This window comes from Canis lupus, chromosome 24 (assembly GCF_003254725.2).
Source record: "Canis lupus dingo isolate Sandy chromosome 24, ASM325472v2, whole genome shotgun sequence".
NCBI lineage: Eukaryota > Metazoa > Chordata > Mammalia > Carnivora > Canidae > Canis > Canis lupus.
Window position 1 is genome coordinate 29,672,228 of NC_064266.1, and position 23,682 is coordinate 29,695,909.

Sequence of the window (23,682 nt, forward strand, 5' to 3'; positions counted from 1 at the left end):
GACTATGTGTCTTGAGCTCTAGGAGAAGGATGTTTGAGAGTCATTGCCAAGTTGGTCTTTAATACTCACAGATGGCCACTCTGGGCAAGCCCCAAAGATCACTAGATCATCATCTCTGCCCAGAAAGGTTCATGATCCAGTAGATGGGGATGTTAAAGCATTCCAGATTGGGTTCTTATAGAGAAAAGGGGATACAAGTAGAGACAGAGAGGTCCAAACAAAGCCCCCTTGTATGGAGTGTGGTTGAAAAGAAAGAGCATTGGCCAGAGGGTAGGAAGAACGATTTCATCTAAAAAATTATGTATTGAGAAGTTCAGATGTTGTGGTACAGAAGGAGTGGAGAGAGATGAAGCAGGAGGACTGGGATACAGGGAGGACTTCATTTTGAAGACCAGATTGCTATAGTAACAGAACATTCACTGAGTTTGGGTACACAGAAGAAGCAATGAAGGGGGAGTAAAGTTGACTTTCTTAAGTTTGTACAGTTTGAGTCTGAAATGTTGGGTTGGAGTGGAACCCATTAGCTCTGTTTGCCACCTTTTAGCCTCCCTGGGCCTGGGAACCAGAGACTCGAAGCCCTGGGCAGGGCCCTCTCTATAAAGAGTGATCAACTGATCTAATCACACCATCTTTGGGAAGCTTGGATCTAATAGATAAACCCAGACACTAGAGCAGCCTGCAATATGAGAGAAATACAGGGAAGGGGCAGGGAGCAGAAGCAATGAGGCAGCAGAGACACCAAGCAGAAGAGACCATGGGGCAGGCAGGCAGGGGTGCCTTGGTGTGAAGCTATGACCCAGTGAGAGTAAATGCTTGGGAAGGGTAAATAAATACTCACCAGAGGGAGAAGCCATGAGATAGAAGTGGAGATAGAAAAGCATTAAGTCATAAGCCTGGTGAAGGGACAAAGTTGGGAAGCAAGGGTGCTCATTTCTCACGAAACCATGGGATATCTAGAAAGACAACAAGCATTTTCTGTTCATCCATAGCTGCTGGATTCCTCTCTCCCTGGCTCTGCCTCCAAGCAGAAGACATGGCAGTATGATGAGCCAAGGGCCAGGATACTAACTAAGCCACAGGGTGAAGGATGAATCTCCCTTCTTTCTGATTAGCAATTGTTTTATGTTCTCCCTCTCTTCCTGTGTGCTTGAGAAGGGAAATTGCTTCGGTTTGTTCCCACTAAGGATCTGTGTTTCCAGCATATCAAGGAAAACCTGTAGTGGGTGGATAAGTCAAGATGAGCTGTGGAACTTAGGATCTCTATCCTGCGCAGTATATTTGTCCTTGGGCTTGCCATTTTGCACCAGTGGAGTGGGGAATGAGTATGGGCCCCATGATGGGGATAGGATAAAAAAGATACTAAAATATTTGAGGTTTCTGGTCTCTAACAATAGGTGCCCAGTGATCCTAAAGAAAAAAGGATTTACTGGAAGAATATCAAGTAGCTCATAGAACTAATAGGAAGACTGGAAAACTGGCCTCAGAAAAGTCAGCTAAGGAAGCCTGGGTGGCTTAGTAGTTGAGTGTCTGCCTTCAGCTCAGGTCATGATCCCAGGGTGCAGGGATCAAGTCCTGTGTCAGACTCCCCACAGGGAGCCTGCTTCTCCCTCTGCCTATGTCTCTGCCTCTCTCTCTCTTTCTCTCATGAATAAATAAAATCTTTAAAAAAAAAAAAAAGAAAGAAAATCTAGCTAAGATCCTACTACAGGGACCATCCAATTAGGTCATTGCTTTTGCCCCTGGACACATGCCTCTAACATACAGGCTCTGGTTTCCTCCAAATAGAATGCACACTCAGATGCAGAGCAACCAAAAATGGCACATGTTGTCTTTTGAGGTCAGTTAGGTCTCCCTTGAGCCCAGGTCAAAGAAATCCTTCACATTTGTCAACTGAGCACGAGAGGCCAGAACCCCAGAGAAAGAAAATGTGCATTTGTCTGGCTAGGTTCTCTGCTCACATATTTCTTTCTAAGTCCCTGGGAGAAGGAATGAGCAAGAGTTGTGGCAGGATAGGCTTCAGGTCTCGGGGAATCCTGGGCATCCTCCGAATTCCATCATCCCCAACATGACTTAACACATCACAGTTGGCAAACCTGGCCAAGTGAGCACCAAGTTAAGACCTGAAGGGTGAGTAGTTGCTGGCCAGTCACAGAGATGGGGGAAGAAGGTTCTGGTATATACAAAGGCTTGGTGCATTTAAGTAACTGAAATTGATTCCACATGTCTGGGAAGACAGGCAAAGGAGACTGTGGGGTGAGATTTGCTAGACAGGAAGGAATAATAGAGAGTTTGGATTTTATACTGAAGGCAGCGGGATGCCATTGACATATTTTAAATCGAAGACAGACATGATGATATTCATGCTTCAGGAAAGACAAGTGATTTTTGTAAGAACAGTAGTTCCATGAGTAAGGATTTTGTTGTGCTTACCATTGTATCACCAGCTCCAAACACACAGGAGGTGGTGGGTAAACACTTGTGAAGTGAATGAAGGCATGACCATTCTGCGCAAGACCATTAGTCAGGAGGTGCCCATTAAATAATATTAAATATTAAATAATCTGTGGTGGTCTGAACTGTAATGATGGGCTGTGGGGGTGGAGAGAAGAGACCAGATTCATGGGATGTTTGGGAGATAGAATACATTAGCTGCTGCCGGGGGGTGGAGGGGGCAAGGTATCAAGGATGATGTCCTGGTTCCTTACACAGACAGATGAATAGCTGGGGGTACCACCACTCAAGACAGAAATGATGGGAGGTCTGGCACAGAGATGAACAAATTCGTCTGTCAACACATTGTTTTAGGCATCTTCAGAAGGTCCAGGTGGAGAATCCCACTGTGAAGTTCATTACAAGAGGTCTCCAAGGAAGCACATCTACCCCTAGAGAGACTACAGATGGAGATTGAAGAAATCTCTCCGGAGAGCAGTGCTAGGGTCTGTGCCAGCTAGGACACTTGAGCCCAGGATGCTGGGACCCTGGGAAGACCCTGGCCCTGTCTCTGCCCTTGACTCTGCCATTAAACATTTATGTGATAAACGTCGAGAGCTCACTCTGTGGCCATCCTGATGTCTTACCTTCCCTCTCCTAGTTCCCAGGCTCGTCACTTCCTTAGGACTGCAGGGAGGACAGCTCTGCTTTTAGGGAGACTGAGCCTAAATGCTGCCCCATACATCTTTCTCAGAATTATGTAAGCTAGTCCAGAACGCCGGAGCCTCAATTTTTAGATAGCACAGACTGATAAAACTGAGTGCTCACATCACATGCTTATATTACTTTTATAGTTAAAATTATAAAACTAACACAAATCACCTAACAAGATGTGGATACACACTCCAATGGCTCCTTACGTAAGGAAAAGAATCCTGTTTTGTTACTATACTACTGTCATGTCACTGTGCCACTCCTGTTTCTAGGGGTTCAGAAGTGAGGCCAGCCTGTCTGACAGCAGCCAGGAAATAAGCACGGAGGAGGCGGGGTGGGGCTTGGGGGTGGGGACTAGGGATTCGTGTTACTCAGTCGCCCGTGAAAATTGCCCTGTTCTCTGGCTTTTCCATGAAAGAGGATTTCAACCACCTCCTTTTTTTTTTTTTTAAGTCTTTTTATTTTATTTTATTTTTAAGTAATCCCTACACCCAACATAGAGCTCAAACTCACTACCCAGAGATCAAGAGCCGCATACTCCACTGACTGAGCCAGCCAGTCATCCCTCAACAACCTCCATTCTGACCTCGAACTTTTTAATTGATGAAGTGTCTTCTTTCCAGCTTATCAATTAGCTTGGGCAAAAGACCCTATAGGTAAAGCATCCCCTGATGGGAACTGAAACTACCCACTTCAGCAAGAAGGACTGACCAGAGCCAGCAACACTCTGCGGGACTGACCCCAAGACAATGATGGGCCTGACCTTCACTGCCCACCTGCACGTACCCACCAACCTTTGTCCCACATTTTCCTTACATAAACCTGGAAGTATTTTCGGCACTTTGCAGTCTTTGAGACATTAGTCTACTGTCTTCAGTGACAGTGACTCACTGAAATTCCTTTCTTGTTTCACTACCACTCATTTCTCTGCCTTCGGATTTTGTCAGCAAGTAGTTGAACGTGGTCTGTTTGGAAACCCCAGAGGCACGTGCTTTTCCACCCTTGTGCGTAGGGCCTGAATGTGTGGGGATGCTGGGCCAAAGAAAGTGCCATTAACATGAACAGTAAAGAAAGGAACAACTTCATAGATTATATTGAGAACATGGTTGAGATACAGAGATTTTTCTAGAAGAGAAGAATTTCCTGTTTTGTTTTGTATGATAACTCAATAGGGAATCAAAACAGTGCATATGTTTTGAAATGTACATACTTATTAAGTGCTATTTAAATGCTAAATTCTTTTAGTCTGAAAAGTAAAATGGTACTCTAACAAATGTAATATAAGTAATGAAGCATGTCCTGTCCATGATCTGTTTGCTCTCAAGTGCATCCTACCCTTCCCCTGCTTTGCTCTGTGTCACAGCAGACTGACCCCACAGGCTCATCTGTCAGCTGAGTTACAGCTAGGTTGAGCATGGGAGGCACTGGCAAAACCCAGGAGAACAGGAAAAGGACATCTGGGGGACAGTGGGGGATGGAGGAAGGGCCATCCCTGCAGAATCCGGTAGGGTTCTTTGGTAGCAAGCAACAGATAGAGACTTGGGTTATTTTAAGTATAAATGGGATTTATTGGAAGACTACAGGAAAAGTCAGAGAACTGTTAAAAAAAAAAAAAAAAGCTAAATAGTCAGCTTTTGGAAAGATCCATAGCTCTAAGATCTAGGGAATAGGAATCAGCAGTCTCTTTAGGAAGCTTGTTTGGAGTAGCTATAGTACACAGTAATCACTTTTGTCCTTGGATCATTCTGCACAAGACTCAAAATCTAGGAGAGGAGAGAAAGGGTCCAATTGGCTCAGCATGAGTTAAGTGTTCATCATTGCCCTGGGGGTAATGCAGGCAGAGAAGGTTTTCCCCATGAAGTGAGAGCAGGTGGGGAGAGCTGTGTTATTTGCACCCTGGGCCCACAGTAAAAATAAGAAGTAGGGCATGAAAAAGTGGCCCCAAAAGGGAGCAAGAGGATCTTCCTCTCTAGCCAAGAAACCCACCATGAACCAAAATGGAGGCCAATCTGAGAATGAAGTGGCTGCAGCTGGAGACACTGGCTGGGGGATAGATGATGTGTTTGGACTTGCTTCTTCCTTTGAGCCAAAGGCAGCTGCCTGCTTCCATGTAACTTGGGGCCTGTCAAGGGAATCCTCAAGCCAATCAGTTCTGGAGTGGATGAGATGGGGTGGGTGGAGCAGATTCTTAGACAGGAGGGCAAAGCATAGAGCAGGGATAGGCCTACTTACTCTACTCCTAGGGTGTGTTGGAACAGTTTATGTTTGTACTCAGAGCTCATTAGCACAGGGTTGTTTAGCATGTAGTAGCATTGTGGCTGGAAGCCAAGCTCTGAAGAAGCACCCAAGGACCCTGGTTAATAGAAAAATCATAACTTCACTTTTCAGGTGGAATCAATGGGCGAAGGCACAGGTTCATGAAAGGGACTGTGAAGGATTTACTGGGATCAAGAGGGTAGCAAGGATATCAGCTTGGTCTAAGCTGTGTCCATACATGGAGTGAAGACACACCTGGTTATACCTCTACAGACCTGCTAGGCTTGTCAACCAGACATCTACTCCGCATGAGGCTATGAGGGGCCACCTGGGAGAAAACTCACCCTAAATAAAGAGGGAACCAGAGAAGATGACCTAATGAATGAAGCCCTTGTCCTAGGCAATTTGGAGATCAGACAGGAGATTGATGTCCAGTGAATAAATATCTGAATCTTCAGATAGGGTGAGGAGAGAGAGAAATTCTGAGCTCTGGAAAGTGAAAACATAAATGGGAAGCCTAGAAAAATTGCTGCACTAGAAACCTCGTAAAGCCCTTCCCTCCTGCACAGCATAGCTGTTGGGCTTCGATCAATTCCCATGGCACGATGCTCCTGCTACCCCAGTGCATCTCAGCATCAGTGGTAGTGTCTGGAGGAAGCCATGTAACTGTACCCATTAGAGGGTAGCTAGAGCCAAAGAATCTACTTGGAGATAACTCAAGGTCACCTTCCAGGCTTGTAAACAATGTGAGACATCCCTGGGCCCCTGAATGATCTACTGTGAAATTCTTGCCTGGAAGTGGGAGTTTTGTGTTTGAAGCTAGGGGCAAGAGCCATCAAAATATTAGTTATTGGATGAAGAACATTCATCCAATAGCAGAGAGGGTGGTAAGGAATTTAGACAAAAATAGCCTGAGTGACTACATCTTCCAGGACTGGCGCAATTGCTAGCACTTAAAAAATGTCAAGCCATCTTCACCTGGGTGGTGAATATGTAGTGGCTGGTACAGGTATTCATGGTAAAGAAGTCCTGTTTCTGGGATCCCTGGGTGGCGCAGCGGTTTGGTGCCTGCCTTTGGCCCAGGGCGCGATCCTGGAGACCCGGGATCGAATCCCATGTCGGGCTCCCGGTGCATGGAGCCTGCTTCTCCCTCTGCCTGTGTCTCTGCCTCTCTCTCTCTCTCACTGTGTGCCTATCATAAAAAAAAAAAAAAAAGAAGTCCTGTTTCTCTCCAAGGCTGAGTACCAGTTCAACCCTAGGAGCAGGCTGGCCTACTATCTCCTTCCTTTTCTCCCTCACTCCCTCCAGCCCCTCTCTCTCTTCTGCCCCAGGTCTCTGTCTCTCTCTCCCTCTTCAATCTTTTCCTCCTGATTTCCTACCTTGTAGCAGCTACTTTCACAAAAGCTGACGGCTTATGCCTTCCAGGAGGGGAAGTTCAGGAACTGCAACAGTTGGGTTTTTGCTTTTTGGTGTTTTTTTTTTTTTTTTTTTTTTGCTTTTGTTTTTTGTTTTAAAGCTGAGCAGCAGGATCACAGAACCTGCAGGTTTGCAGCCTGCTCTGCAGGACAAAGAGAGCAGAGAGAGATGAAAGCCTCGCCGACCAGAAGAAAGGAAACTCAAAGGAAGCTCATTGAAAAGGGGGAGGAGACTTTGCTTAAGCCATTGGGGTGGGAGCAGGGCACTGCCCCAAGCCTATGCTGCTGTTTCCATTGTCCAGATGGTGTCATTTGCCCTGCAAAACAAGTAACAGATATGATTTGGATGCTCAGAAAGAAATATGTGAGTGAGTCGTGCTGGAAATGATGCCTGCGGCCACTACACTCAAACAGAAGAGATGGAACCATACTTGAAAGCAACTGCCCTGTCATTGGGGCCTCCAATTCATTTGAATACTTTGTTTACATTGTTACCAGCTATATTTGCACAACTAGAACTTCCACCTGCCTGTAATTTACTTAGGACACATACTGTATTTACATGGTATAGACCAGAGTGGGAAAACTGGTCATACCAGTTTGGGGGCTGGAAGGAGTGGAAACTCAAATGGAATATTCATCTTGGTTTCCCCAGACCCACTGCCCTTGCCACAGGTGCTAGCATATAGTAAATACAACGTAATAATAATAATAATAACAATAATAACAATAATTTCTGAGGGAATGGCTATATCCTAGGCACTATTCTAGAGTTCACAACACTCAAGTGAAGTATGTGCCTTTTTTTTTTTTTTTAAGATTTAGTTATTGGAGAGAGAGAGAGAGAGAGAGATAGCATGAGTGCAGGTGGGAGGGCCAGAGGGAGAGGAGGAGAGAGAATCCCAAGCAGACTTCACAGAGCACAGAGCCTGACTCAAGGCTCCAACCCAGGATCCTGAAATCATGACCTGAGCTGAAACTAAGAGTCAGACAGTTAACTGACTATGCCACCCCGGCACCTCAACTATGTACTATTATTATCTCTATTTTACAGATGAGGAAACAGACAGTTTCTGTAACTTACCCATGGTTAAGCAGCTAGTATGTTCAAGAGCCAAGATACTGAAGCCCACATTCCAACCTACCCAGTCTGGATGCACGTGTGTTAATGCCAGTTATTAATCAACTTCAAGATTTCTGGTTCAAGATGGCGATTTTAACAAGTGGAGTGGATTACCAACCTTCTTTCCCAAAACACAAGTAAAATAATAAGTGTAGGAATTTCGAAAAGATTGATTGATTGATTGATTGATTGATTTATCTATAAAAATAAAGAGGGTAGGAGAGAAGACAATACTCCCAAGCAGCAATAAAATTTTAGAAGCTGGAAATCAGATGAATATATGCTGGCTGGCTTAGGAGACCCAGAACTGTTGTGGGAAAAGCCAAGAAACAGCAACCTGTCTTCACAGCAGAAACTCCCAAAGCTCAGGGTTTGGAGGCACCCCTAGATGGGGCTGAAACAGGAAGGTTGGTTTAAAATCTAAGAAGAAGACACCTGGTTCTCTACAACCCCAGCTGAAAATTGAAGGTTTATTTTCCTGATAAGGTTAAAGAGGGCTCTGGATCTGGGGATGCCAGGTATAGTTAAGGGTAGGTATCTTCTCTGCTGAAAGCAGGGGAATTAGATATAAATTTGCATACTAAGTGTTGAAACTCCCACCCTTTTCTTCCCTCATAGCAGCTAGAGTGCTGGTTGCCAGGATCATATCCTCCAATCAAAGGGGACAATCCTTCTCTCTGGGGAATCTTACCAGTTTAAGAAGAATGATATAACAAAGAGACCCTGGGGGGATCTCTTTACAATGATGTTCACAAACCACACTCCAAACCCAGTACAAAGAGCTCCTAACTGGTGCTTTTTAGTACTCTCTCTCTCTCTCTTTTTTTTTAAGTAGGCTCCATGCCTAGTGTGGCACCTAATGTGGGGCTTGAACTCATGACCCTGAGATCAACATGTGAGTTGAGATCAAGAGTCAGATGCTTAACTAACTGAGCCACCCAGGCACTCCTTACTGCTTTACTCTTAAATGTGATCAGGCAACCTAAACTTCTACACCTAAAACTAATCAAACCATCTGCTAAATGTCCCCAAACATTTGAGGAAAGCCTCCACTGTGAAAGAGAGAGACACAAACTGCTTACCTAATGGGTGCAATTTGAAGGAATTTGAGACAATACATAGAAAAGACAAGATTGGATACTGCCCCCGTGGAAAAAGGACAGGGGTGTTTTAAAATAGGAATCAAGTAGATCAAAAAGAGTTCTTGGAAATTAAAACAGCTTTAATTGAAAGGATGGAATAATTTTCCTTGGATATTTAGAGGACGTTGTATGGTTTTCTCTTACTTTGGAACCTGATGCCATTATGATTTTTGATATTTTCTATGCAAATTGGCTTCACTGTCTGGAAGCTTTTAGGATCTTCTCTTTGTCATCAGTAATCTGATACTTTCTGAAGATGTGACTTAGGGAGAAATATTTTTGGTGTTTGTTTTGACCCTTCTTTAGAATCTTTGAAGCTGGAAACTCATGCCTATCTTTTCCAGGATATTTCAGTTATTTTCAATATATTCTTATTATTTCTTTGATAATTTTCTTCCATTTGTACTCTCTGTTCTTTATTTTTGGAATTCCTATTTTTCAATTGTTGCATCTTCAATTAGTGCTCAAATTCTCTGATATTTTATCTCTTATCATCCATCTCTCTGTCTTTTTGTCCTTCAGAAAGATTTCCTCATTTCCTCATCTCATTTCTGAGCCAGTCCTGGGGAGAGAGCTCCAAGAAGTCTGGACTAGAGAATACAGGGAAGCAAGCCCTCCAGGGAGACTGTGATATGCCCTGATATGGCATCTACTGTCCTGCAGTGTTTGAGCTACAGGTGTGGGGAGGTGGTATTGGGGAAAACCTTCTCTGGTTCTCTTGTTGCTGTAGTACTGGGACCCTACTGCAACCCTCTTGTCCTGCACCTCCTCACCTTTCCCGTCTTCCAATTCAAATCCAAATTCTATCTTTACAATAGAATCTATGGACAGAAGTGAGAGGATTGGTGATATAGATTGTCTTCTGAACTCTGATGTATTAATATCTTTCTTTAAAAGCCTCTCTTAATACTGGCCACCCCCAAGAACTGGATTCCATGAATGCCCAGTGAGTCACCAAGACTCCAGTTTGGATACTCCCTTCTAAGAGCCAGTGTCTGGGTAAAAGGTAAGGATCAACCTCATCATCCCCTATAACAGTTAAGGACTCACAACTTGTCAGGAACATGGGACAGTAAGATTTTTGTTAGGCCTCAGGTAACACACCATTGCCTAGGCCTTGCTGCGTCCTGGGATGCCAGAGGACTTGTTTCCTTAGCAACGATAATCATGTGACAGGAACACACAGAGATCCTGGAGATGTTGCTTAGCAACTATGCTGCACCTGCTGGGGCTCTGGGCCGGCAGATTGGGCCAGGGAGCCTGGCTTTGAACTTGGAAACTCCTATCAGAGCTGGCAAAATGAGGAAGACATAATTGGGCAGGTCCAGTTTGGACCATGGGCTTTTGCAGGGATGACAGAAGCACAGATGGAGAAGCTAAGACATATGGAACTGGCTTTCCCAGAGAAATGGGATGTGGGAGGTAATGGCAAATGTAGGAAGAGCAGGACTGGATGGGAAAAATGACTGTGGGGATCAGTTATCTGACTGTCCCACATGGAGAAAACTCTTACATCTTAGAGGATGGGTCTCCAGAACCCTGAGGAGAGATGTTCCTGGCTCAGGACCCAGCTCCACAAGGCTTATCAGGGACTTGAATCAAGCCACAGCACCTGGTCCCTAAGAGTCAGTCCAAGGAAAATTCCCCTCTGCAAGAAAGCAGAGCTCTTCACAAAGGGTAGACATTGGTAGTGGTCATTGGTACAATGAACCAGTCTCAGGGATGTAACTAGGCAACCAGGGGCCATGGGGAGCTGTCCATGGTTTGGGGTAGCCTCCCTACCAACTCTCTCTGACCCGCTACCAGGGCCTGGTTGACTGGGAGGGGAATAGTAGGGACAAATGGCTCAGATTTTAATATAGCTTCCTCACTCAAGAGCAAGGAACTCAACTTGGTGTTTCAGTTTCTCTATCTGTATAACAGGAATGATAAGAATGACCACTTCATGGATCATCATAAGGATTAACAGAGTCACCAACTCAGTAAAAGTGATCATTACAGTTCTTGGTTTATAGTAAGTGCTCAGTAAAACTATCATCATCAACATCCCCACCCCAATTCTGACCCTTCAGCAACTGACGCTGGAGGCAGACTCTCTGGCCAGGTCTTCTCCATTCTCCCCTGATGCCTCCCAGAGCACATGGTGGCACATAGTGGCAAGAATTCTAGACCTACTGCTTTTACAACTGGAATGTCCCTTCCCTTGAGGAGCTTGCTGAAGGTTTGATATCCCTGACCAATTAATTGACTTAGTTTAGAGAACCAAGTGCTTGTCTGACCCTTACTGTCCCAAATACTCCAACTCTTCACCATGGTGCTGCTCAGAAAAATTGCACGTGTGGCATGTTGCTTTAAGAAATGGTGAGGGCGTGGATTTAAGAGTTGAGCTCAAATTCCAGTTTCTGCCACATCCTAACCATGAGATCCTGAACAAGCTACATTGTGTCTCTGAACCTCAGTTTTCTCATCTGTAACACAGGAAAGTCATTGTACCCAACCACCGTGGTATGAGATATGCCTGGCTCTTGACGAATGTTAGCAGTATTAGCCCGAGTTGATAGCCAGAGATGAAAACTGATTTCTCTCTCTTTCTCTCTCCCTCTGTGGCTTAACGTCTTTATAAGCTGTCTCCAAGTGAGGATGTGAGGACTGAGGGGTGACAGATCCCATGGGTGCCTCAAAGGGAGAGAGGACACAGAGCAGCTGGTGGTTGAAGGAATGCCCCCGTTTCTCCCCTGCAGTGATGCTGGCAGCTGCGTTGGCAGCTGGGCCCATGCCCCTGACTCTGCTGCTCCCTGGTGCTGAGGGAATCCCAGCCAGCCTGCTCTCAGCACACTTTCCCCTGCCCTCCACTCCAGCCAGCCCGAAGCCCCTCTCCCGACCTCCCTCTGAGCCACAGCAGAGAGAGACTCTTGCCTGTGCTTCCTCCTTTCTCAGCTGAGTTTGTTCCCCAGATGACCCTACAGCTGCGTCTTTCTAAAATTAGCTGGATCCTGCACTTGACTCTGATAATTAATTACCCAAATGGAGAAAATTGAATAGTTAACTGGTTCACAGGAAGATAATTAGCTTTTCTGAGCCCCTGTTACAGGCAAATAAAGAGGAGGATTGTTTCTCAATTGCCTTCATTAAAGGGAGTCCCTCTCAACCGGGGGCCCTGCCCCAGAGGCCCTCGGGGCCCTGTAGGGTTCCTTAGGGCTCCTGGTGCTTCATCCCCAAATAGAGAGGCAGCTGGTACAATGTAGTCAGCCTCTGGCTCCAAAAGGCTGGGGCTCAGGCCCCAGCTCCACCACTTGTTACCCATGTGACCTTGGACAGTTACACAACCTCTCTGAGCCTCACTCTCCTTATCTGGAAATGGGGATGACGGTGTGTACCCCATAAGGGTATTATAAGCATTAAATAATGTAATGTAAGTCAATTTGGTTCTTTGCTCATAGATGGGTATTTTTGCCGATAAAATTCTTCATGGATTCATTGTTCATTGATGAAGCACGCATTGACTGAGAGCTGTTTTACCACATCATCATTATTGCTCCCACCACGGTACCACACCCCTCCATCATGGAAACACAGCAGATTCTGTTAGCCAGTGACACACACAGAAACCAAGGGAACATTAAGTCAAGATTAAATCAAGCATTATATGCTGACTGATGCAGGCCTGTTCAACTTGTCCCTGTACTTCGGATACTGGCTCTGCCTTTTGGTCCCAGGCTCCCTAGGTCACCATGTGGCCACCTGTCTTCCAGTAGCAAGTCCCCACCAATCCTCTCCTTTTTTTTTTTTTTTTTTAAGATTTTATTTTTGTGACAGAGAGAGCATGCCAGCACACAAGCAGGGGGAGCAGGAAAGCGAGAAGCAGGTGTCCTACTAAGCAGGGATCTCAATGCAGGGCTGGATCCCAGAACCCTGGGATCATGACCTGAGTTGAAGGCAGACACTTCACCAACTGAACCACCCAGGCGTCCCACCCACCAATCCTCATCCCCATCTACCTGGCCACAGCTCCTCACCCTTTCAAAGTTGTATTTCCTTCTCTCAAGCACAACCCCCTCTAGTGATTATCTCTGACACATCTAATACATACAGATAGAGACATAGGATTCAAGAGCCTGGAGCCAGACTGCCCGAGTTGAATTCAGCTCAATAATCTACTGTATTACTTGCCTGTGTGTGGGTTTCCTCATTATGAAAAGGAGGTATGATAATAGTAGTGCCTACTGTTGGGGCACCTGGGTGCAGTCCGTTGAATATATGGCTCTTGGTTTCGGCTCCAGTCATGATATCAGGGTCGTGAGATCGAGCCCCATGTGGGGCTCTGCACTGAGTGCGGTGTCTGGTGGGGTTTCTCTCTTCCTCTCCCTCTCCCTCACACTTGCACTTTCTCTTTTCCTCTCATGAATAAATAAATCTTTTTTTAAAAAGTAGTATCTACTGCATGGCATTACTATGCCTAAGTATATATGAAGTGTTTAGAGCAGAGCTTGGGCCTTGTAAGTGCTCTCTCTCTATGCTTATTTTCCAATTCTGATGTTGGGTTAGGGCAAGGAAAGGGCTACTGACAGAATGGAGAGAGGCAGGGCCTTTCACCTGTCTCAGAGACAATTGGACCATCTCCAATGGGAAGATTAACTTCTGGACATCATTTCTCACACCATCTTTTATTTTTTTTCTTTTTCTTTTTTTTTTTTTCTCACACCATCTTAGGTAACTAAGTTGCATTGTCTCATTTCTATTTAAATCCCCCAAATTCCTCCTCTGGACTCACTCTCAGCTAGCTTTCCTTTTTGTTACACTGAGAAAATACAGGTGATTGGAAAGGACCTCCAACAAGCTCCCCACCACATTTCTTCCTTACCAGGACTCTGTCCATATATTCTGCTTTCTTCACTGTTCCTACAGATGAACTGCTTGGATTCTTTTCCAAGGCCAACCTTCAGCTTATGGCTAGATCTCATCCTTTCTTGCTTCCTCAAGGACATCACTCCAGCAATTTGCCCTTTCCTGCATCATCAATTTTTTCTCTCCCCTGGAACATTCCCATCAGCATAAAACATGCTTTTATTTCTTCACCATGAAAAACAAAGCAAACTTCTTTGATCTCACAACCCTCTAGCTATCACCTTTTTGCTTTGATTCCCTTTTCAGCAAAACTGACTGAAAGAAGTTGTTAGCAATTGCTATCTCTGATTCTTCTCCTCCCATTCTCTCTTGCATCTATTCTTATCAGGTTTTCACACTCATGACTGGATTATCATGATTACCAATTGCTTCCATATTGCTAAATCCAATGGTCAATGCTCAGTTGTTATCTTCCTTGGCCACACAGTAGAGAGTACTCTAGCTTGCCATTCACCAAATCTCTCCTTTCCTCCTTTTGGGCACTTGATTTCTTAATCTGTAGTTAGATGTGGCCATATGATGGGTTCTGGCCAATGGAATGTGGGTGGAAGGGATATATGTGCCTCCCAAGCCTGAGTTACAGAAACATTCCATGCTGGATATCTGTTCCTCCAAATCCACTCTTCACCTTTTCCCACCCTGGTCTGTGCCTTAAGAGCCTGGCCACTAGGGATTTTAGTAATGAGCCTTCTCATTTCTGGATGGCTTGAGTCATTGGGAAGTACCTGCAGGAGATTGGAGGCAGGAAGGAAGAAGGTCAGGCAATTTGTTCCCCTGGATTGGTCCCTGTATGCTTGTTTTTAGTTGGCTATCTGCCTCTACCAAAGCTTCAGTCAGGCATCTCTACCACATAGTTCTTTGTCTCTCTTGAGTCCACTAATCATTGCTTTCTCTTATCTCTTCAAGTCTAAGATGGTAATAGCTACTACGATCAACCATCTCATGGTCATGGAAATCCTTTCACAGTTTTCCTGCCCCTGCTCCTACCTTTATAGATAATCTTTTAATCAAATGCTTCTAAAATTACACAGCTTGAGTGTGCTATTTCTTGCCAGACTCTTACCATTATACTTTCTGTGTACTATTCTCATCTCCCACCAACATTTACTGGCTGGACATTGATACCTTGAGTGCCCTTGAAAGCCACAAGTTGAAGATAATTCAGCCTCTGTCAACATGGACTCTGAATATTTTTATGGAGCAAAGAGCTTCTTCTCCCCTCCTTTTATCATTCTTCTCTGCTGCTGAATATACTGTACGTGAGTGAGAAATACACTTATATTGCTCATGCCACTGAGATATGGGGATGCCTTTAATGTCTCTATTATGGCAGCCAGTTCTACTGGGGCTAATACAACTTATCTACAGCATTTGGCAATTGATGTGTTCCTAGAAATACTTTCTTTATAATTTATTTTTTTAAATTTTTATTTATTTATGATAGTCACAGAGAGAGAGAGAGAGAGAGAGAGAGAGAGAGAGAGGTAGAGACATAGGCAGAGGGAGAACCAGGCTCCATGCATCGGGAGCCCGATGTGGGACTTGATCCCGGGTCTCCAGGATCGCGCCCTGGGCCAAAGGCAGGCGCCAAACCGCTGTGCCACCCAGGGATCCCCTAGAAATACTTTCTGTGCTTAGCTTCCTTGACACTGCATTTTTAAAGTTTTCCTTCTACTTCAATGAATGTTCCTTCTTAGTTTCCTTTATTGGTTCTCCCTCATCTTCCCATCTAAATGTTGGGTTTCCTACCTAAATGTTGGAAGGAAAACAATCCTGCCTCATCACTGTCACCATATTACTACTGAATCCTAGTCTTGAACTGGTTTGATTGTAAAGTCTTTTTATTTATTTTATTTTATTTTATTTTATTTTATTTTATTTTTTCATGAGAGACACACAGAGAGAGGCAGAGACATAGGTAGTGAGAGAAGCAGGTTTCCTGCAGGCAGCTCGTTGGGGGACTCAGTCCCGATAATGCTCTAAGCCAAAGGCAGACGCTCAACCACTGAGCCACCCTGGCGTCCAGATTGTAAAGTTTTCTAAGAACAACTCTTCCCCAGGCACCATACAAATCTTCCTGATTTTCTGTTTTCCCGCTTTATTTCCACTTACTTCCTGGTGACCTCATCCAGTTTCATGGCTTTGAACACTCCCAGATTTATATATCCAATCCAGGCTTCCCCCCAAATCTCTGGGCTTATATGCCCAACTACCTGCTTGATGTCCTTTTTGATGTCTAATAGCATCTCAAATATAACATGGAATTAAACTCTAGACCTCTTCAAAACTTGCTCATTGTATCACTTCCTTCATGTCAATAAATAGCAACTTCTTGCTTCCGATTGCTTAGACTAAACACCTTGGAGTCATCCTGATCCATCTCTCTCTTTCACCTTGCATCCAATTTGTCAGCAAGTCCCATCAGCCCTAATTCCAAACATATTCAGAACCTGACCAAGTCTTACTACCTCTACAATCTTGGCCTCAGGATGGACCAGACTTTGAGGAGGAGGGGAGAAAGATATGGAAGGAAAACAGTTCTGCCATATTACTGTCACCATTATAATTACTGAATTCTAGTCTTGAACTGGTTGGATTGTGAAGTCTTCTAAGAAGAACTCTTCGCCAAATCCATCCAAATCTTCCGGATTCCTTTCTCAGACACAGATTTACAGACCAGATGGTTTCCAGAGAACTCACCCTATTATCCCAACAGAATGAGGACATCAGGGCCTTCTGTAGGGAACATGCAGCAGAGGAATGGGATAAGCACCATCACCAGCTTTTAGCACCATTTAAACTGGTTCCAGGGTGGGAGAATAAACAATTCTGAGGAAATCTGCACCCAAAAGCTCAAAGGATGCTCACTGGATCTTCATCAAGTTCTGTTTTCCTAAAGCAGAAACCAGCTTTCTCCCTAGGAGTCCCAAGAATAGGTCAATCCCCAGATAAAAATTCTACCCAACTAAGGAATGGATGTTGAGCCCTTGGGCACTCACCTGGGAAGGCTAGAAACCATAGAAGTTGGGACAGTGCTTTACTGATCCCAAAAATGTACTTTAAGCAGAAGAATGACATGATTAGATTTGTAATCTCAAGAAGATTCATCTGAAAAACAAAACCAAAACCAAAAGCAAAACAAAGGGATTACCTTGGAAGCTGGTGTGACAGACAGAGGAGTGATAAGAATGAGACCAGGAGGTTGCCACAGGAACCCACACGTTAGGAGGGGGTAGGAAAGGTGATCCAGGAAAAGGCAATGCAAATAAGGATGGAGAGGAATGGGTGAATTCAGGAAATAGTACTCTCTTTCTTTAGAAAGAATGATTCAGGGACACCTGGGTGGCTCAGTGGTTGAGCCATCACTGTCTCAGGGCTTGATCCCAGGGTCCCAGGATGGAGTCCCACATTGGGGACTTCCCCTGAGGGGAACCTACTTCTCCCTCTGCCTATGTCTCTGCCTCTCTCTGTGTGTCTCTCATGAATAAATAAGAATTAAGAATCTTAAAAAAAAATTAGAAAGAATGACCTTTCTAAAAAAGCAACTAATGGTATGATTCTTTAGTTTAAATTCTTCCTTAGCTACCTATGGTAGCTAAGTTTAAGTTTAAGTACAAAGTCCTTAACATGACTATTGCTCAGCTCTCAGCTCTCCATGTGTACCAAGAGCTCCACTACCCTGAAATGTTTTCAGGGTCTCATAAACACTAGGAGAGCTCAGTGCCGTAAATGTTTGTACAAAACGTTCCTTGAGGTCTTCCAAAATTTTTGTCCTGTGGCTTCTGCTCTTTCCACTAAAATACTATCACTAAGTTCATCAGTGAACTTATTGTTAAATCTAAAATGCACTTTTGAATTCCTATCTTATTTGATCTTAGCAGAACTCAACATTTGGCCACTTTCTCCTTCTTGAAATACATATATGTTTTTCCTTTTTATAGTATGTTCCCAGCCCTATTTTGGATGCTAGAGATGGAGTGGCAGGCAAATCAAGTATTATTCTTGCCCTCCGGTAAGATGTGAAGTGGTCCAACCAAGGGTATAAGTATATAGGAGCACTAGCAATTGAAGGAAAGGAATACAAAATCCATGAAATGGGGTGCCTGGGTGGCTCAATTGGTTAAATGTCTGCCTTCTGCTTGGGTCATGATCCCAGGGTCCTGGGATTAAGCCCCACATTGGGGCTTCTCCCTCTGCCTGCTGTTCCCCCTGCTTGGGGTTGCTTTCTCTCTCTGTCAAATAAGTAAATAAAATCTTAAGAAACAAACAAACCACAAAACTTGGTCTTTATTATTTATCCTGGTCTTGGTGGTCCTAGAAAGTGCCAAAAAAAGAAAATGAAATAACTTACTAAGCATTGGAAATAAAATTTTTCTCTAATGCTATTATTTAACATGAAAATATGAGAGGTTCCAGTAAAAAATATAATTATATGAATAAGATAATTTGAGAAGGTGTCTTGTTATAAGATATACAAAAAATCATAGCATTTTTCTATTTTACCAATAAATACCTAAAAATGGAAATATGAAAATGTTTTATTTATAATAGCTCCAAAAACTAAAAAATATTTAAGAATAAATTTAACAAGAAAGGCTTTGGAAAAGCTAAATAAAAAAAAACTATAAAGTTTATTGAAAGATATAAAAGAACTAACCCAATAAAAAGCTTTACCATGTTCTTGGATGGAAAGGCTTAATACAAAAATTCTAATTTTCTCTAAATTTATATATCAATTTATTATAATTCCATTCTTAATCCCATAAAGTTTTGTTTAAACTGGATAAAGTGATCTTGTCTGAAAACTATGAAAAGAAGGGACAGGAGTCTTACATTACCGGATATTGATAATGGTCCAAGAAGAGCAAACTGAGGTAACAACATTTTATATCCTCCAGACTGCTAAAAATTAAAAAAGAACTATTGCCTGTAGGGATATTGAGAAATGGTGCTCTCATACACTGCTGATGGAAATGTAAGTGTTTTAGTCTTTTTGGAAAGTAATCTATTGACATCTATTAAAATTTAAAGGGATCCCTGGGTGGCGCAGCGGTTTAGCGCCTGCCTTTGGCCCAGGGCGTGATCCTGGAGACCCGGGATCGAATCCCACGTCGGGCTCTCGGTGCATGGAGCCTGCTTCTCCCTCTGCCTGTGTCTCTGCCTCTCTCTCTCTCTCTCTGTGCGTGTGACTATCATAAATAAATAAAAATTAAAAAAAAATTTTTAAATGCATACCCCTTCATCCAGTTGGCTTAGGTATTTACGCAAATCAAGTATTATTCTTGCCCTCCATTAAGATGTGAAGTGGTCCAACCAAGGGTAGAAGTATATAGGATTCTGTCCCTTAGAAAAAAGCATCAGAAGACAAGAACCTATGTTTATTACATTGTTAAGAGTGGGGGGAAAATCAGAAACAAAGCAAGTGCCCAATAATGAGAAGATGAGGGAATAAATTTTGGTACTTTTTTGAAGCCATCAAAAAATGTATTAAAAGGGCATCTGAGTGATGCAGTTGGTTGGGTGTCCCTTGGTTTCTGCTCGGGTTGTGATCTCGCGGTTGTGGGATTGAGCCCTGTGTCAGGCTCTGCACTGGGCACAGAATCTGCTTGAGATTCTCTTTCCTTCTTTCCTTGCCCCTCCCACTTGTGTTCTCTCTCTCTCAAAATAAATAAGTAAATCTTAAAAAAATATATATATGTATTAGAGCTATACTAGTTGAAGTGGAGGAAATGTCACAAGGTTGTATAGACTCAGGAAAGCAAGATCAAGAAAGTTGTCTTCTCCCTCAAAACAATGACAGAAACCTACATAAAACTTGCGTGTGTGTCTTTATATAGGTCTTAATATAATTATATAAGCATGGGGAAAATATTATAATAGGGTGAGATTCACCTGTGAATGAGGAAAACCCCAAATAACAGTGGCTTAAATAAGATAGTCTGTTCTCGTTCATGTTAAGGTCCAGATGTAGGCAATCTGGAGCTGATGTGGCTTTTCACTTTCATGAAAACCTCTGGAAACCAGATTCTTTCCAGCTTTCTGCTGTGTTGTTATTAGACTGACCTTCATTCTCAAGGTCTAGCCTATACATCCTCATCCTCAGACATCATCATGTTCCAAGCAGCAGGGTAGAGAAAGGGGTTAGAAGGGAAATGATGCATGAATCCATTTTTAAAGAAAGGTTTCTGGGATGCAGCAACAAAACACTTTCATTGGTCAAAACTTAGTCACAGGAACATACTTTGCTGCAAGGGAGAATGGGAAATGTACTCTTTATTCTGTGGGGCTAAAAGCCCACCAAAAATTTCTTGGCTTCAAGTATACCTTCTTTTAGACAACTTTATTTTTTTTTTATTTTTTATAACAAAGAGATTTCTATATTCCTTTTTTTTTTTTTTTTAGATTTTACTTGTTAATTCATAGACACAGAGAGAGAGAGGCAGAGACACAGGCAGAGGGAGAAGCAGGCTCCATGCAGGGAGCCTGATGTGGGACTCGATCCCGGGTCTCCAGGATCACACCCCAGGCTGCAGGTGGCGCCAAACTGCTGTGCCACAGGGGCTGCCCTCAGACAACTTTAGAATCAATCTTTCAAGTTCCAAAAGTTATCCCATAGGGATTTGAATTGAAACTACATTAATTTTGGGGCACCTGGGTGGCTCAGTCAGTTAAGCATCTGACTTTGGCTCAGGTCATGATCTCAGGGTCCTGGGATCGAGGCCTGTGTCAAGCTTCCTGCTCAGCAGAGAGTCTGCTTGTCCCTCTCTCTCTGCTGCTCCACACCCCCTGCTTTTGCTCTCTCTCTCTCAAATAAATAAATAATTTTTTTTTTTCAGCTGAAAGGTCTCACATTTATTACTGAACCAACCTACTGGTATAGAGGCATAGTAACAGAGAAAATCATTCCCTTGATAAGACATGTCTATTGGCCAGGTAGGAAGGATGTTTCCATATTGATAGGATAGGAACATGTGATCTCCATGTGGCTTAAATATGTGTGCCAACTATGCTATTTCATGATCTGCGATGCTTCCTCATAGACCCAGCTTGGTTCTTCTCCAGTGTCTCCTCTTGGAGTTGTACCTGATTTTATTACCAGTTTTCATCCGAATCCACTGGGGAATAGGACAATTCTGCTTTTGTTTCTTGGCCAGGAATCGCTTGATTCTGAAAGTCTTGTGAGAAGACATGGCGATCACAACCACATGCAACAAGGATGGCGGCAGAAAGGAGAGAGGAGGAGATGGGCCTAAACTCTTTTTTTAAAAAAGAAACTTCATTAACTTCATAAAATAATTCAGGAAAAACTAACATTTTTATATCTTGAGATGTGGTCTCTCTCTCCAACTTTTTAAGGGTTTTTTGTTTGTTTTAGGAATATTTTATTTATATTTCATATATTTTCTTCATGTGTCATATATTTAAATCATAGTCACACACAGGTATTCTACAGTTATTGTTGCAATTATGACTAGAATCTCCTTTTTCTCTCCCATTACATTTACTAACTGGTTATGGTTAGTATATAAGAAAGTTGTAGATTTGTCTATTTCTTATATTAAACCACTTTAGGGGTGCTTGGGTGGGTCAGTTGCTTAAGTATCTGACTTTTGGTTTTGGCTCAGGTCATGATCTCAGAGTTGTGAGACTGAGCCCTTATGGGGCTCCAAGCTGAGCACAGAACCTACTTAAGACTCTCTCCCCCTCTGCCCCTCCCCCCACTAGCTCTTGGGAGTGCATTCTCTCTTTCTCTCAAAAACAAAACAACACAAATCAATCCTCCCCTAATTGACATCTATTATTAGTTTCCATAATATTTTCAATTGGTTTTCATGGAATTTCTAGGAAGAAAAGAATATAATCTGGAAATGAAGATTATTTGCTGTTTTTTTTTTAATCTATTGCTTTTATTTCCTTTTCTTCGTTAATGGCATTGTTCTAAGATTTCAGAAACATTTTGATTAATAGCAATTACAGTGAACATTTCATTTAATTGGAACATTCCCAAAGTTTAATGTTATACCATTAAGTTTGTTGCTTGTGGCCTCTGATTAAAAAAAGAAAGTATCCTTGGCTTTTCTGTTCTTCGCTTACTAAGGTATTTATCATAATCATTGTCAGTGCCATTGTCATTGTTATCAGAAATATATGTCATGCTTTAATTAATGCATTTTTGGCATATATTGAGATGATCATATGCTTTTTTCCTTTCACCATCTGATGTATTACAGAATGCTTGATTCAGCACAGATTTCTTAATCATTCTTCCTGGAATCAACACTACTTGATCACAGTGCACAATTCTTTTAATACACTGTTGGATTTAACTTACTAATATTTTATTTAAGGCTTTCATATCTGTAAGTGCCTAGTTAGTCTTCTGTATTATAAAATGTATTGCATTTTTGTATTATAAATTACATCTTTTCCTATGCTAGTGTAAATGTCTAGTTTAAATAACACAGAAATGGTATTTTAAAATAAGATTTCCTAGAAGTCATTCATAAAACCATCTGGGGCTCTGTTGCTTGGAGACATTTTTCCATTTTATCAATGGCTTTTGGTAAATTATGGTATATAGGTTCTTTAGAGTCAATTTTAGGAACTCATATTTTCAAGGAAAACCATTCATTTCTGATAAATTTTCAGATATATTAACATAAGCTTTAATATAGAATTTTCTAATAATTTATATTTTTTATATGCAGAAGTGAAGACCCTATTCCTTATATCTGGCACTGTGCTTAACATGTTTTATCTCTTATTTTTCTCCTTGTACTTGATAATAATTTTTCTTTCCTTCTTCTTTTCCCTCTTTTGTTCCAAGAACCAGCTTCTAGTTTTATTTATCAAAATCTAGTTATTTTTAACTTTCTAATTTATTAATTTGTTTCTAACTTAATCATCCCTCTCTTCTAAAATATCTGTGTCCTCCCCTCACATATGCTGATAGCTCTGCTGGGAGAGATCTAATTTAAAAACATATTTTTTTTACAAAGAAATAAAAAAGTCATTGTTCCATTAAATAACAATGAGATAAAATTGTTCATATTAGCCATGTATAAAATATCCAGTAATGTCAAGTGTGTGAAGTAGGATTGTATATTGATATAACCATTCTGACAGGCAATTTAATGATATGTAAAAAGGTTAAGTGGGTATTCATTTGAACAAACTATGTCTAGCAATTTAACTAGACAACCAAGTACATCAGGGAGCAAAGATGTATTTGAAGGATATCTTCAGACTATTATTTCTAATGGTGAAAGTTAAGAGATTGAATAAACGGCATAACCATGCAACAAAGTACAATGCAGCCATTAAGAAGGATGTGATAGGTTTATGTTTTGAGTTGTTACATTTTGAGTTGATATAAAAAAAACCGGTTAAACATAACAATGATTCTAATTATGTAATTACATTGCATAGAATCTGGGAAGGCTATCACCGAAGTGTGAAGGTAGTTATATCTGCCAACAGGCAGTGTGACATTCTTTGAATAAGTATGCCTTATTAGAAAAAAAAATAATTTTGACAAAAAAATTCTGAGTCGCTTACACTCTTTAGGGGTATATATGACAAACATTTACTAGATGCTACGCAAGGCATGGGAGGTGATAAGAAAAAGGAGAATTGGTGCAGTTCCTCACTTGAATACTGAGGTGAAGGTAATTTCAGTTCCCTAGAGAGCAAGAAG

General features: G+C 42.3%; 1 protein-coding gene and 1 long non-coding RNA gene across 2 annotated transcripts in view; both read right to left on the reverse strand.

Annotated features, from left to right (window-relative positions):
- LOC112673394 (uncharacterized) overlaps positions 1-23,682 on the reverse strand; it is a 54,422-nt gene that overhangs the window by 15,254 nt on the left and 15,486 nt on the right. The window lies entirely within an intron of this gene.
- LOC112673393 (60S ribosomal protein L39-like) lies at positions 20,823-21,282 on the reverse strand. The gene has a single exon (XM_035705856.2). The coding sequence runs from the start codon at positions 21,173-21,175 to the stop codon at positions 21,020-21,022; it is 156 nt and encodes a 51-aa protein (XP_035561749.1). The 5' UTR covers positions 21,176-21,282; the 3' UTR covers positions 20,823-21,019.